Source organism: Neopsephotus bourkii, unplaced genomic scaffold, assembly GCF_033783945.1.
Source record: "Neopsephotus bourkii isolate Nb327-2 ecotype Australia unplaced genomic scaffold, CSIRO-AGI_Nbou_v1 NB_1749, whole genome shotgun sequence".
NCBI lineage: Eukaryota > Metazoa > Chordata > Aves > Psittaciformes > Psittacidae > Neopsephotus > Neopsephotus bourkii.
In genome coordinates, this window is record NW_026902223.1 from 4,607,195 (window position 1) to 4,620,460 (window position 13,266).

The 13,266-nt window shown below is 40.4% G+C and overlaps 1 protein-coding gene across 9 annotated transcripts in view; it reads right to left on the minus strand.

The window, feature by feature from the left end:
* The window catches only part of ANKFN1 (ankyrin repeat and fibronectin type III domain containing 1), a 128,083-nt gene that overhangs the window by 33,516 nt on the left and 81,301 nt on the right, over positions 1–13,266 (minus strand). For all 9 annotated transcript variants that reach the window (XM_061377315.1, XM_061377314.1, XM_061377319.1 and 6 more), the window contains 3 exons: positions 5,461–5,558; positions 4,940–5,030; positions 1,229–1,336 (listed from right to left, as the gene is read on the minus strand). In XM_061377315.1, the coding sequence (XP_061233299.1) occupies positions 1,229–1,336; positions 4,940–5,030; positions 5,461–5,558 (297 nt within the window). The remainder of the gene's footprint in view (positions 1–1,228; positions 1,337–4,939; positions 5,031–5,460; positions 5,559–13,266) is intronic.

Consider the following 13,266-nt stretch of genomic DNA (forward strand, 5'->3'; position numbering starts at 1 on the left):
CAGTAAAACAATTTATACTATTTTCTGGTATTCCATCATTTTTTCCCTGTTTACAAGGAAGGTGGCCTGAAAGACCTGAGATGTGCACTAACTTCAGAAAGGGAAAACTGTACCATGGCAAAAAAGACTCCTTTAATAGTATGAAAAACTATGTAAGAGATGGAATACATCATCCGTATTTTCAGTAGCAAGGCCACCTGCAAGTGATAATGTTTGTATGAATTTTAATTAGAGAAACAACATTTTCTTGCAATATCTCCTTTCCCTTTCCAAGCAACACAGCTGAATACTTTAAGTTGCTATGGTTACAGTGGGTTGTTGCAGACTGTGGATCATCATGATAGTGACATATTTGCACGTAAAGAACAAAGGCTGCATCTTTCCATTTCAGCCAGATGATTTTAGCCCTAAGTATTTCTATGATTTTAAATGACTTGGTGCAGCTTGACATAACAGTCAGACTGTGGGAAGAAAAATGAAAACTTCATGGTAGTTCAACTTTCCAGTTTCAGATAAGTTCCTTTGCAATGAAGCATTATTCCAGTTAGGAGTTTATTCTAAGAAAGTAAATAGTACTTTTAAACAACCCATATAGAACAGGAGTTTCTATATATGCTTTAAAAAGAATGCCAAGCTGTTGTCTTGGCTCGTGAGCTGTTAAAGGCACAGTCTGTTTCTCATGAATGAAGAGCAAAACACTGGCTGAGATTCGAACTCTCTCCTAGTTTTGATCCATTCTATTTGAAAACGTAGCAATCTTATCTTCCCACTGCATTGTGCAAGTATTTTTCATTGGCATCACATCCATTGGAGTATTTAGTGTCTTCCATTTGGAGGCAGCCAAGTCCCCGCTTTTGATCCAAAACAGTTGTTAAGTCTCAAAAGTATTTCTTTATATGAAAAAATGAGGGAGATGCTTGAAACATTGTGGTGAAATCCTGTGTGAAACTAATTTGTAGGAAAAACCCCAAACCAAGAGGTGTGTAGGGTACAGAGGGAGAAAGGCTGTGTCTGTGCTTGCGTGCATTGTAGCTTTCGGATGTTTTCATCCAACTAATTTCAAGGGTTAAGAGCAAGATAGTCCACTAAAGTGATTCCAGATGGGCCAATATTAATATCTTTCTTTTCCTGATGAATGAGAAGGTATGACCTAGTTAGAAAACTGCTAAAATTACAGGCGCCGCAGAGGCTTCAGCTGGTGCCCTACCACATAGATATTCATCCTTACCTCTGCAATTATAATGCTGATGAGCTGCTCGAACCTGCTGAAGGAGGCGTTCCAGGGCCTCAGTGTGTCCCCTGTGCCGACGTTCTCTTCCACTGCAGTCTTTCCAGTCTGTTGAACAAAGGAAATAAACAGAGATGAAACACAAAGGTGCAGGAGAAGGTTTTAAAACATTTTCTTGCCTCTGATACTTCCTGGCCTTAGAGGATTTTTACATCTGAGCATGGAGGAAAAAGTGGCAGTTGTTTGTAAGTTCGCTGTATAAAGCACTTGTGCCAGTTGGGTAATTAATCATAATGATTATTAACAAAGAGCTCACAATCAGCTCCTAGAAGCTCCTCTAGTGACTGACTAGACAATGGCTATTTCTTTTCAGTACATAAGTGGCGTCTGTTGCTGCAGGGCCAGAGCTGTTCTCAGCCCATGCCGCACTGACACTCTTGGTACCTCACTAAGATCACACTGCTGGTCTTCTGCTTGAGACACCCCAGGAGGCTGGATGACTCTTCTACAGTTATATAGGAAACTGATTGCAGAGCAGAGAAAGAGCATCCTCCTACATGCAGAGCTAGCTCTGCAGCCAGAGAAACATGCTCACTTCTGAAAACCTGCTCTCAGCAGATGCTCGAACAAACGCTGGCGATTCCTGCCCTGGAGCACACGCTCTGCTCAGCACTGCACTCGTGAGGCAAGAAGCTGCGATTTCTGTCCCACATACCTCCAGCTTACAAAAGGCTTTGTTTTCACTCGTGTGCTGCTTGCTACAATCGCAATCTTCATTTTAAAACGCAAACAATCTCATCACAAATCGGAGGATGAAGCTGTGTGTATTAGAGAGGAGCTTTGTAATTCCAGACTTGCTTATTTTCATACTTTCCTTATTATAAGAAAAAAAGCATTGCACTGGTTTCCTGACCCAAACTAATGGTGGATCAAGGTATTAAGAGATCTGTCTGCAAGGGAGACATGTTTCCATCTTGCTGGCATAGAGGCTGTGTATGTATTCACAGCCACCAACAGTTTGCTCACTCACTAAATATACAGATCTAGTTTCTAGTGCAAGTTTGGAGTCAAGCATTCCTTCCAATAGGCTCACTATGCCAGGGATATAAATATGTATTTGCTGCCATTTAATAGAGCAGCTAGAGTAAGCCCCATGAAAGGGTGGAAAGAGAAGACATTTGCTATCCCGATAGCCTGTGGGCAGTTTTAACAGCTGCAGAGAGGCTCTCATGCATGTTGTATGCTACTGCAGAGATCAAGGGCTGACTGCATTTATAGCTCTGTGTGGGGACCCCAGTTCTTAGATCCCCTGTGAGCAGCCAACCTCAAAGTGCTTTGGTGTCATCAGACTGGTAGAGTTTTGAACAACCTCATGATTTCTCTCTTCCAGAGGTTTCCAGACTTTCTGATACCCCAGACCGCTGACACCCTTAAACATGACATGGAAGTCAGACTAGCATCCCTCACTGTCCATCACTCGTGCTACTGAATAAGCCTAGAAAGGTTACTGCCTGCTGTGATTTCACAGACCAGCTGCACAACACTGGCCACCACTTTCCAGGCTACTGTGTATGTGGAAGAAATGGGAGGACAGTGGCAAGCAGTGACTGTCATGCTACACAGACGAATCTACAAGGATGTCACTTTGATGCTCTGGGATTGGAATGGATCAGGATTAAGCCCTGAGGCTTTAATTTCCCTTGCATATTCTTCTGGCTGCCGTTACAGACAGCTTTGTAGAGCATTAATGTATTCGCATTTAATTTTTAGCTTAAGGCCATGTTTTGTTATGCAACACTGGTATAATTTCAAGTTGCTGCCTGCTTGCCAAGCACAAGTCTGCTAGTTTTCAAAACCAGTGGTGAAGGCAGTCATGTGGGTAAAGCAGTTCTGCCCCCAGTAACTGCACTGGTAAACAGCATCTTGTCTTTCAAGCTAAAATTCTGATGTTATTATTACTTAATGAAAGCATTTACATTTAAACCGTGAGGGTCTCTCTTGCTGTGAAGCTTAAGCTACTAAGGATACTTAACGAAAATACCCTTTTCTTGCCAACTATCTGTATGCAGTGAGCCAAGTCTGCCTAATGCTTCTGTGTTCATCAACAAAGAAAACATACATATATAACCATGAATAAACATTTCTCTTTGCCATAAACTCATAAAAATCACATATATAACAAATGATGCTCCTGCTTTCCTACAGGGAAATCCAAAAGACTTGTTACCTTTCAGAGAAACACCCCCACAGTGATTATCCCAGGCACTTCAGAGCCCCTGAGACACAAAACATGGGAAATAAGCTCAATTCTCTGTATAGTTTTTGTGTTAATCCACTGAAATCTGCAGGAGAACTTCCCCTGCATCCCAAGGCTTTGGAACTGGCATGTATGGTCAGATTTCAGGTTAATAACAGGGGACAAGAAATAGACAGGGAAGACAATGCAACATGTTCAATCGAAAGTGTGTCTCATACAAAGATAGAGCCTTAAATGCCACCTGCCTTGCCAGGTTGTGCCCAGTGCTTTGGGGATGTTTAGCTGAATAACTACCAGTTACTGCAGAAGCTGAATAACTACCAGTTACAGCTGCTGTAAATGTTTGGGTTGTGGGGCCCAATCCTGTGTAGATATACCTGACTATAGTCAAGGTAATTGCATGTCACTAAGTTATTCAAAACAACTCTGAAGTAGTGAGTTATCCATGTAGCCAAGAGCAGAATTTTGCCCCAAGTTTGTAGCACATTTTTGTTCCCAAACAAAATATTTCTTTAGTCTTGTTCTGGTTTTATTCTGGGATAAACAAGAGCAAAATTGAAGCAAGATGCTTCAATGGTACTGCAAGAACCTCATTTATCCAACCTTCGCCATTATGAATAGGTACAGCTTGCTTTATTTCTTCACATTAGCATGCAAGGTTATTAAATTGTTATGTTAGCCTAATAAAAACAAGTGCTAATGCAATAAAATGAAAAGTCCCACTTTACTGCATTATCAATACAAGGGAGGCTGTCATATGCTGAGCCAGTTTGGCAGTGAACACAAGTCTGGAAAAGCAACCAACAATACAATGTCATTATAATAGATTAAAAATTACAAATGAAAACTCACAGTCCTAATGGAGTCTGAGAAAACCTGTCACAGGTTTGAAAAGAGAGAAAGGCTTCTGGGCATGTCTAGACCGTTTTAGTGTATACAGGCTAGATTCTATCAACATGTGTGTCCACACTAGAGTTTATTATACGCAGGATGCTATAAGAATGGTGTAGTGAATGGGATCTATAATGCTACAAGGCAGAATACAAAATTACATATGATACTTGTGTTTTGCTTCCACGAGCTCAGATTCACCTTTTGATCCATTCATGTACTGAGAAATGAGGTTCCATGTAGCAGAACTCTATTAAGAGAAATGAAGGTTAAAATATTTCTCATTTTTCCACAAGTGTTAGGGACGAGGTGACAGTATTCTGTCAAAGGACTGGAGAAGACTAGCAGGTAAGATGTAAATATACAGAGATGATTATTGTGGTTATTTCTCAGGAGTGGGAGGAGTTGAGTTCCATTTATTTATTTATTTATTGATTTAACTCCTAGGCAGCATTTAAATCATCCACTCTGGAATATTTGTCTTTTTCTGTTATTTGAAGACAGAGCATTTTTACGTATCAGCATCACTAATCAAACTAGGAGGGCAGACAAACTCAACCTACTTGAAGGAGAAGCAGATTCAGGAGTAGATTTGCGTGGAGGTCCCCATCCTCTCATGTTGTATGCTGAAACACGGACGTAATACCTCTGGCCCTGCCAAAAAGAACCATACAAAAATAAATAACAAAAATGAAAATGATTGCTATCATCATATGTGTTCCTGGAGAAAGCAGAAGAGAAAGAACTGTTATTTTAGCTGCTGGTCATCAGAGTAAGGTCTAGATCTTCCATGAGCCTTTGATCTGCACTAAGATTATCCTGTGATCTAGAAAACAGCATCTTTCACTGCAGCCTTTTCTGATCTCCCCTAAGATGACATAAACCAGTTCATGCTGTCTGCCTGTTCCTTTGTGACTTCCAGATTATGGATGCCAGACATATGATGCTTAATGACTGGAACTTGTTGCTAGAAGAAAGGCACTCTACAGTTATTGCCAACAGGCGTGGAAGCAAATAATCAGTGCCTTTGTATCCCTGGGGTGGCGGAGGACATTGAGACATGAATGAGTCCCTTGGCACATACCGTTCTGAGACCTGTGATGGTGCACCTCAAAGACTGAAGATTATCCATAATTATTTCACCAGCCAAAGGAGAAAAGTCTTCTGAACAGCTCCATTCCACTAGGGAACAAATAGCAGGAGAAAATAAAATCAAATACCAGTCCAAGAGAAGATATCAAATACTCAAATCACTCACAGGTTAGCTTCTCTCCAAGTAGTTTCCCATTCCATGTGGGTACTAAAAGCCATGTTTAACAATAACATTTAGCAAAACTTAAGACAATAATTAAACTATATCTCTGTATATGAGAGAGAAAAGCAAAATACTGCTCAAAAGCTTTTCAGGAAAGATTGCTTAAAAATGCACATAATCACAGAATTGTTAGGGTTGGAAGGGATCTCTGGAGATCATCTACTCTAACCTCATACACTGCAATACAAACTACATTCAGGCAACATTTGCCCTCATTTAAACAATTTCCTTTTAAAGAAAGAAGAGCAGTGGAAAAGAGTAGGTAAAGGATTTGGACCTGCTAATGCCATTTGGCAGTTTATACATCCAAACTGACAAAAAGGGCTGTTTTGCAATTGGATCTGCATAGGTAGGTAGGAATGGGCAGAGAGTCCTTTTGGCTCCACAGGTCCACAAAGCTTTCATCACCTAACCCTGGCTAATTTGTATAGAAATATCCTCCTTGGACTGCATCCGACACTCATTGGAGTCTCTTCGTTGGTTTCAGTGGGTTCTGGCTCTCTTGTCCAAGCCTGATGCTGCTGTGGTCACTGAAATTACAGAGCTCCACAAGGATCTATTATGTTGTATCCACTTTCAAAGGGAATTAAATGGCATTGGGCTGACACATCCCTCCTAACCTATCGGGCAGCCTAAATTACAATGGGTACCTTCACCAGAGTGCTCCCATCAACTTGTACAGACGACTCATATAGGAGTAGTCCTGCTGTCAGGACTCTTCCCAATGCTTGCAAAAATGAATGTGGATATAAAATAGTATGAAATAGGCCTCAGAAACCTACTAGGGGATTTTAAGAAGGCAATCTATGCAAGTGGGGAACTGATGGCTCCAGGTATAGGAACAGCCTCTTTTCCTTCAATTATACATTATTAATGACAGGTACCACGATTGGAGTTAGGGTTAATCCTGGAGACATATGTCTGGGATTTAGTAACTTGCACCCTCACACTCAAACTCAGGAAAACCTCTCAAAACCATAGTGAAAATAATCTCTTATTCTACTGTAGACATGGGAAAATTCCATCAATTTTCTGGATTTACACCAAGGAAGAGAATTCAACCCAAAGCTTTCCCTTTAAGATTCACAAAATAGTTTCTAGATACCTTTCTGGTTTTGCATATTTGTTAGTATAAAAGTCAATAATTTTGCCTGGATCAGAGGATAAAGGTATTTTAATTTCAGCATGTGGAATTTTCATCTTCTGGCTGCGTCACACCGGTATTTTCACATTAAAAGAAAAAGGCTTCACAGAATTTTGTGCTCAGTATATACATTTAACTGCCAACACATTTTTCTGAAGCAGCCAAGTATCAATAGCACAACTCATTTTTCCTTTCTCTCCTAATTGCTCCTTTTCTGTGATTGCAGTTTGTGAATGCACAGCATGTTCTGCAACATTTTTCTGTTTGCTGCAATGAAAAGGATATTGGTTTTGTCTATTGTCTTCGAACTTTTTACAGTGGGTAGTTTCCTAGTTTTCCAAAGGCTTTAAATACCTAATTCCTGCCACCTTTAGTGGAAGCTATTTCTGTACATTAGTATGAATACAGAGAGAATGTTATGGTACTGTATGGTAGGCTTTTGTTGACAACTTAATTATAGGAATACTTCTAAGTACCTTTGAACTTGATGGCTTGTCAAATTTTCCATTGTAAACCATGATTCTCAGGGTTCATAACTAAACTGTATTAAATCATTGAGGACATTGTATACATGCTGCAAACTTAGACATGTCAGTTTTCCAGAGGGATAAGCTGGAGAAACCCTGTTTGAACTGCTGAACATGTTATCAACAGGCTTACAGTCACTTCAGATACCATTCTTCTTTTCAAAGAAGGGTCCATGTAAAGCAAGATTATGCCACTCAGGACAGGCGTTGGCAGCAAATCCTGTCTTCCCTGAAGCCTCCAGCATGACTGAGTGTGCTGCTCAGCATGCATGCAGGGCTAAGGTTGCACTTTAGGCAGCACAAAGCAAAACCAAGGGTGAAATTAGCAGCTTTAAGCGGCTTTTGAGCTTCCCAAAGTTTTAGCTGTCCCATGGACTGAAGACTGCCCAAACATAAACTGAAATTCAGATGGTATATTTAAATTTGGGTAGCTTACACAAATAAACATTGCAGCCCTATTCTTGATGTGGGTCTCCTCAAGCCATCCACTTGTATTCTGGCATTTGGAAAGGAGCTCCTAATATTTAGAGTTCTCTGCCTGGAGAGGAATTCACTACCTTGATCTAAACAGGATTGCAATCCTACATGTTTGCCAGCATGTGTACAGCAGGACCATCATGGTACTAGTATTAAGACTAGTAACAGCATGGCAGTTTGTTCTCAGAAATAGTCAAGGACCACGGGGTTCAGAGAAAGAAGCTGAGTTACCAAGGGGAGAAAAGGCTGACATTGCCTTTAAAGCTCTCAGCTGAGGAAGTGGGTTTTAAAAGAATAAATCACAGCTTTGTCCTTATCTTTTAGGGCAAACTGTTGTCCCAGGTCACATCAGTGAAGCCTCATGTGCAGTACAAACATCCTCATCCACTTGTGGGGTAACAGTAATCTCCCAGTCCCTTGAAGGATAACTACTTGCTAGGGAAAGGACCTAGTCCTTTCAGGAGGTACTGCAGGGGCTGGGTACCTCTCTAAGCCCCTTCACCAGTGAGTCCTTGCTGGCTGCTAGGCTGAGATTCAGCTGTGCTTCTCCTTACACAGCCAAGTGATGCCTTACGCTGTGGTGGCTGAGACTCATCAAACTGAAAACAGGAATATGGTCTTAGCTGGTGGATCAGGTTATGGTTATCGTTAAAATTGAGAATCCCCCTTTTAAAGGATGTTTACCAAACAAAACAGTTTCTACAAAGTTACTCAAAGTTCAGTTTTCAAATAGATGCATTTTAAACCCTCACATTTGGAAAACTCTTGCCCCCCAGTTTCAATAAAAACCTCCATAACTGAAAAATAAATATTTTTCAAACAGCTGGCTTGGAATAGTGCCTTCTTTTTGCCCTTGTTTCAATGTAGTACTGAAAACATATTAACAGGATACACTGAAGCAGTGCTGTTTTTTGACAGAATGTCAGTCTCTGACTCATGAGATCTGTCTTAAAGAAACTCATGACAAATTTTGGAATTTTTTGCTTATTTTTGATTTTAACATTTTTTTCCCCCATGATTTTACTGACACAAGTGAGAAGAAAATTCTATGATATAATTCTAAAGAAATGCAAATCAACGTAAGGAATTTATAACTGAAGTTTATATCTGCTGTAATACATTGCCGGATTTTAGCTTTCTGCTGTAATGGTTGGCTAAAAATAATATATAATGTTATACCATACTCATTGATTGGCTTTTAAACCTTTTAGAAGGATGTGGATACCAGTGTTCCTATTTTATAGGTGGGAAAATGAAGGCAAGGATAGGTAGAGCATTTTGTTCACTCAGCAGGTCCTAAAACAAGGGACAAAATCCTATGACTATTAAATCAGTGTCCCTCACACTTTCTGGCTACGTGGGGCACATATAGCTCTTCCTGGTACCAGAGCAATGCTACACGACCACAGTCTTACACTTGTGATTAATCTGGATCAAAAAATCATGGCGATTCAGGAGCAACCCATCATGAAGGTTTTACTGAACCTTTGCCTTACTTCTGGGAGAGACTGCTCTGGTAGCAAACAAAAAGTATCAGCCGTTTGGGAAACTGAAGTACTTGGGACTTTAAGATAGAACAAAAGGTGAGGTAACCTCAGCACTGCAAAAGTTGAATGTAAAAATACTCAAGCATAGAAAGATGAAGAGGGCCCTTTATAAGAGCCCAGGAACAAAGGCTGGTCTTGTAGATTGTACCAACTGTGCTGTAATGAACCTGAAAGCTGTTGGGTGAATTAAGGATGGAGCATGTTCCAGTGCTGTTCCGAACACCCCAAAGGGCTGCTTTGTTGTGAACGCTGAATGTCTTTGCTGTTGCGGCTTTCCATCTGACACTTCATGTTATGTCAGGGCAGGGGTTTTTTGTGTGTTTAATATATTGGTGACTATGTGCTTTAATGAAGGTGCCCTGTATTCCAGAGCGGGCAAATGCACGATGTGTTGCTGCGGTCGCCAAGATAAGTAGTAATTTTTAAATAAACAGCAGTATAAACAGTTACATAAAACTCATGTAAATTGCTGGCACATAATTTTAGACTGGCTTAAGTTATGTAACTTACTTGTGGCCAAGTTTTGGGGGTTTTTTAATACTCGATTCATGCACTTGGAAATAAAAGGAGAAGTTTATTTTCACCTGTTTCTTTTCCACGAGCTATCTCTCTGTTACACCAAGCTCCCCTTACACAGCTTATCTGAGAGACTGACAGACAGACAAGAAACAAAGTGAAGGCATAAAACAGCTCCTGACTCTATTACAGATCCATTCAGGAATGCACCTTTTCCCGAGTCAAGTTAAAATCTCGAGCCACAGTAGAATTTGTCACTTCTCTTGGCATTTACTTTTGCTTGCACTTAAATTACTCACTGAATGGATGAGTTTAATTAGACTGAAGGACATAAGTTCTGCTGCTAAGTGGATGAGGTCTATAGAATGGTGTGCTGAGCTGGGGCTCTGGGCTTGATTCTTGCTTTTGCTGCTGATTTGCTGTGTGACCTTGGGCAAAGCATTATGCCATTATAGCGCTTAACCCAGACTTAAGCACAAAGATGCTCTCTCCTTCCCTTCCTCCCCATATCCATGGCTAGGCTGAAAGACAGTGTGATCTTTGCTTGCATTTCCAGGGGCCTCCAAACAAATAATTGCATTCTTCAATAGCTTCCTTTAAAATGCAGAACTGAAAGGGAACACTGACACATTGGAAACCACTTCATACCATCTTTTTCTGCCTGTTGATTTTAGGAAAGAATGTCTATGGCTTATATTCATAATGTCTTAGCAGCTTGATTTAAGGATATTGAATGCTGCCATTTGGGTGAAAAAGATCAGGGTGAAAGTACCTAAATGAATGTATAACACAAGAAGAGAATTGAACACTAGGGAAAAGCAGGAATCAGTTTCTTGGTGTAGACAGCATCACCAGCTCCGATGGAGAACATTAACCACATACTGCAAACAGCTGCCTTGAACTGCTCTTTCCAGCCTGAATTAAGTAAGGAACCCAATTTTTGCAGATTTGGGTTCAGGCTCTGTTCATGCCTCCCTCGTGTTTAGAAATTCCCAAGTCATACCAGCTGCGGGGAGTACTGACAGAGATCCCAGCATAGCGCTTCCATTAGGGAAAACCAAATGTTTGGCACTGAGGAGTTTGTATTTTTTTCCTATGGATTTGTTTTTCACATGAAGGGTATAACCCCTCCACAAATGCACCCTAACAGAACATCTGGAATTGGCTCATTCTACTGCAGGAGTGTAGACAGGGATAATATGATATGAGCCACAACATTTACAAAGGGAACAGGTGAACTTTCCAGTTGTTTGTTTGTTTAAGGACTCTAACTGGGATTTACTGCAATGCCTAAGGGACTTGGGCATATTGCTGTGCAAACACTGGAGTTAAAACAGTGCAGTCATGGTCTGGGAGTAGGCTTTCTAGGTACTACTTAAATTAAAAGCTGAGCTCCTACGTGCTCTAAATGCTAACGTTCATTATTTTGGATCTTATCTATTATTTCAGTTATTTCTGTAAACATATTCAAGGCTTTTTGTATTGGGTCAGCAGAAACATCAATAAGGCTGAAGAGGAGTGAAAGGAGATGCAAACAAGCAGCACTGTGTCCACCTGAAGTAAATAAAGCACTGCTGTGTTTTAGTGTGAGAGCTGCACATGGGCTTAAGGGCTTCTCATTACAACAGTCAAAACAGCACCAAGAAGAGTACCAAGAAAAGCATTCCTAGACTCTTCCTAGAGAGCACATCTTCATTTGAAACTTCTCTGGGCAGACATCTTCATGATACTTATTTCAGAGAATTGCTTTAATAACCAAAAACTTGATTTGGGGTAAAGCTTCCCAAATAGCTGTGGGCTCCTTTACCTTTTACACCTCCTAATAATAACCAATGATGTTAAATAACCTTTTACGTGGCCCTGCTTTTGGACATTCCTTTGACCCAGGCCAGAATACTCAGTTTTATGTCTTGATGTTTATGGGAAGCCTTATGACAGCAGGCTGGGTGCCAAAGACACATCTTTGCTTGATCATGGTTTCACTAGTTCATCTTCTAGCACAACTACATTATATAAATGATTTATAAAATACCATTTTTATTGCATTGTAATAAAATTCTCACCAAGAGAAAATAAAAAAGACAGGCTTTTTCCTCAAGTATTTAATCAATGTTTTCTAAGCACTAACAATTCTGTATCTGCTTGTAATAAGGTCAAGCTAGTCCAGTACAAGAAGGAACTTCTTTCCTTTCTGTAAGTGAAAATGACATTTCTTGCTAACATTTTATAACAGCTAAGAAAATGTGCCATGTGGGTGCATATTGCTTTCAGTGTGAGCCCATGGTTAAAAAGCTACAGTGGATTATAATAACAGCCAAGATTTGTGTCTCAGCCCTGCAATGACAACCATACCCTACTCTGGCTGTGAAGAGAAAAGTGGGAGGAAATACATGTTAGAACTGTGAAAAGGGATTGGGAATAAATGGGATTCTTATGCAAAGGCTTCACATCATAGAAGGGTGTAACAGGCTTGGCTCTGATTCTGCATATTTCCCCTTCCAAGTGAGTACATTTTACTCGTGTAATCTGTGTAACCAAATCTGGTGGGAAGCTTATGAACGTAAGGACTACTCATCTGTGTGAAGTATGGGTTAGGCTCAGCTTCTTCCCAAACCAGAATACATTAAAATCTAATTAATAAAGAGCAGTTGGGAAATGGCAAACAGGAAAGTAATCTATCACAATGTACAAGGCAAACCAGAACACTGCACAGCACCTAACGAACAAAGTAAATATCTAATGTTAATTCAAGTCATCTGTTTAATGGGATTGCCCCCCTCCTTCCCTGGTCCTACTCTAATATACATTTAAAGAGGGACTTAGCTGCATAGATACCAATTAATCATAATGAAGGCTTTTATTTATTTATAAACTAATCCCTATAGTAATTTAAAGAGCTTTCACCTGTCCCCCACACTAAGCCCATGTGCTCGAGGCAGAACAGTCTTGATTTTGGGAGATTTTACTTCATTTATTCAATTTAATTTACTTCATTTATTCATTTAATTTATTGCCAATTAACGCAAACATCTAATCACTTATTCAGAGTGAGAGAAATCATAACCAAACAAAAAGTGAACACCTTTCCACCACCTTTCCCAGGCTCACCTATCCTTTCCCACTCCCCGTTTCCCTGGTCTCCACTATGGGGTTGAACTCAGAGACAGGGTTCTTCATTGCATTTAGAGGTAGCCAGGCACCCAGCATCTCCTGACCTCCTCCTACACCGTTGGCCCTTCACTACTCAAACCTGCTGTATATACCCGACACAGTACTGAGGTGCTAGCTAAGTGGGTGCTCATGTGTGAACTCACTGGGTGCTCAGACATGAGTTAATAGGGTGCTTGTGTGAACTGCTGGAGGT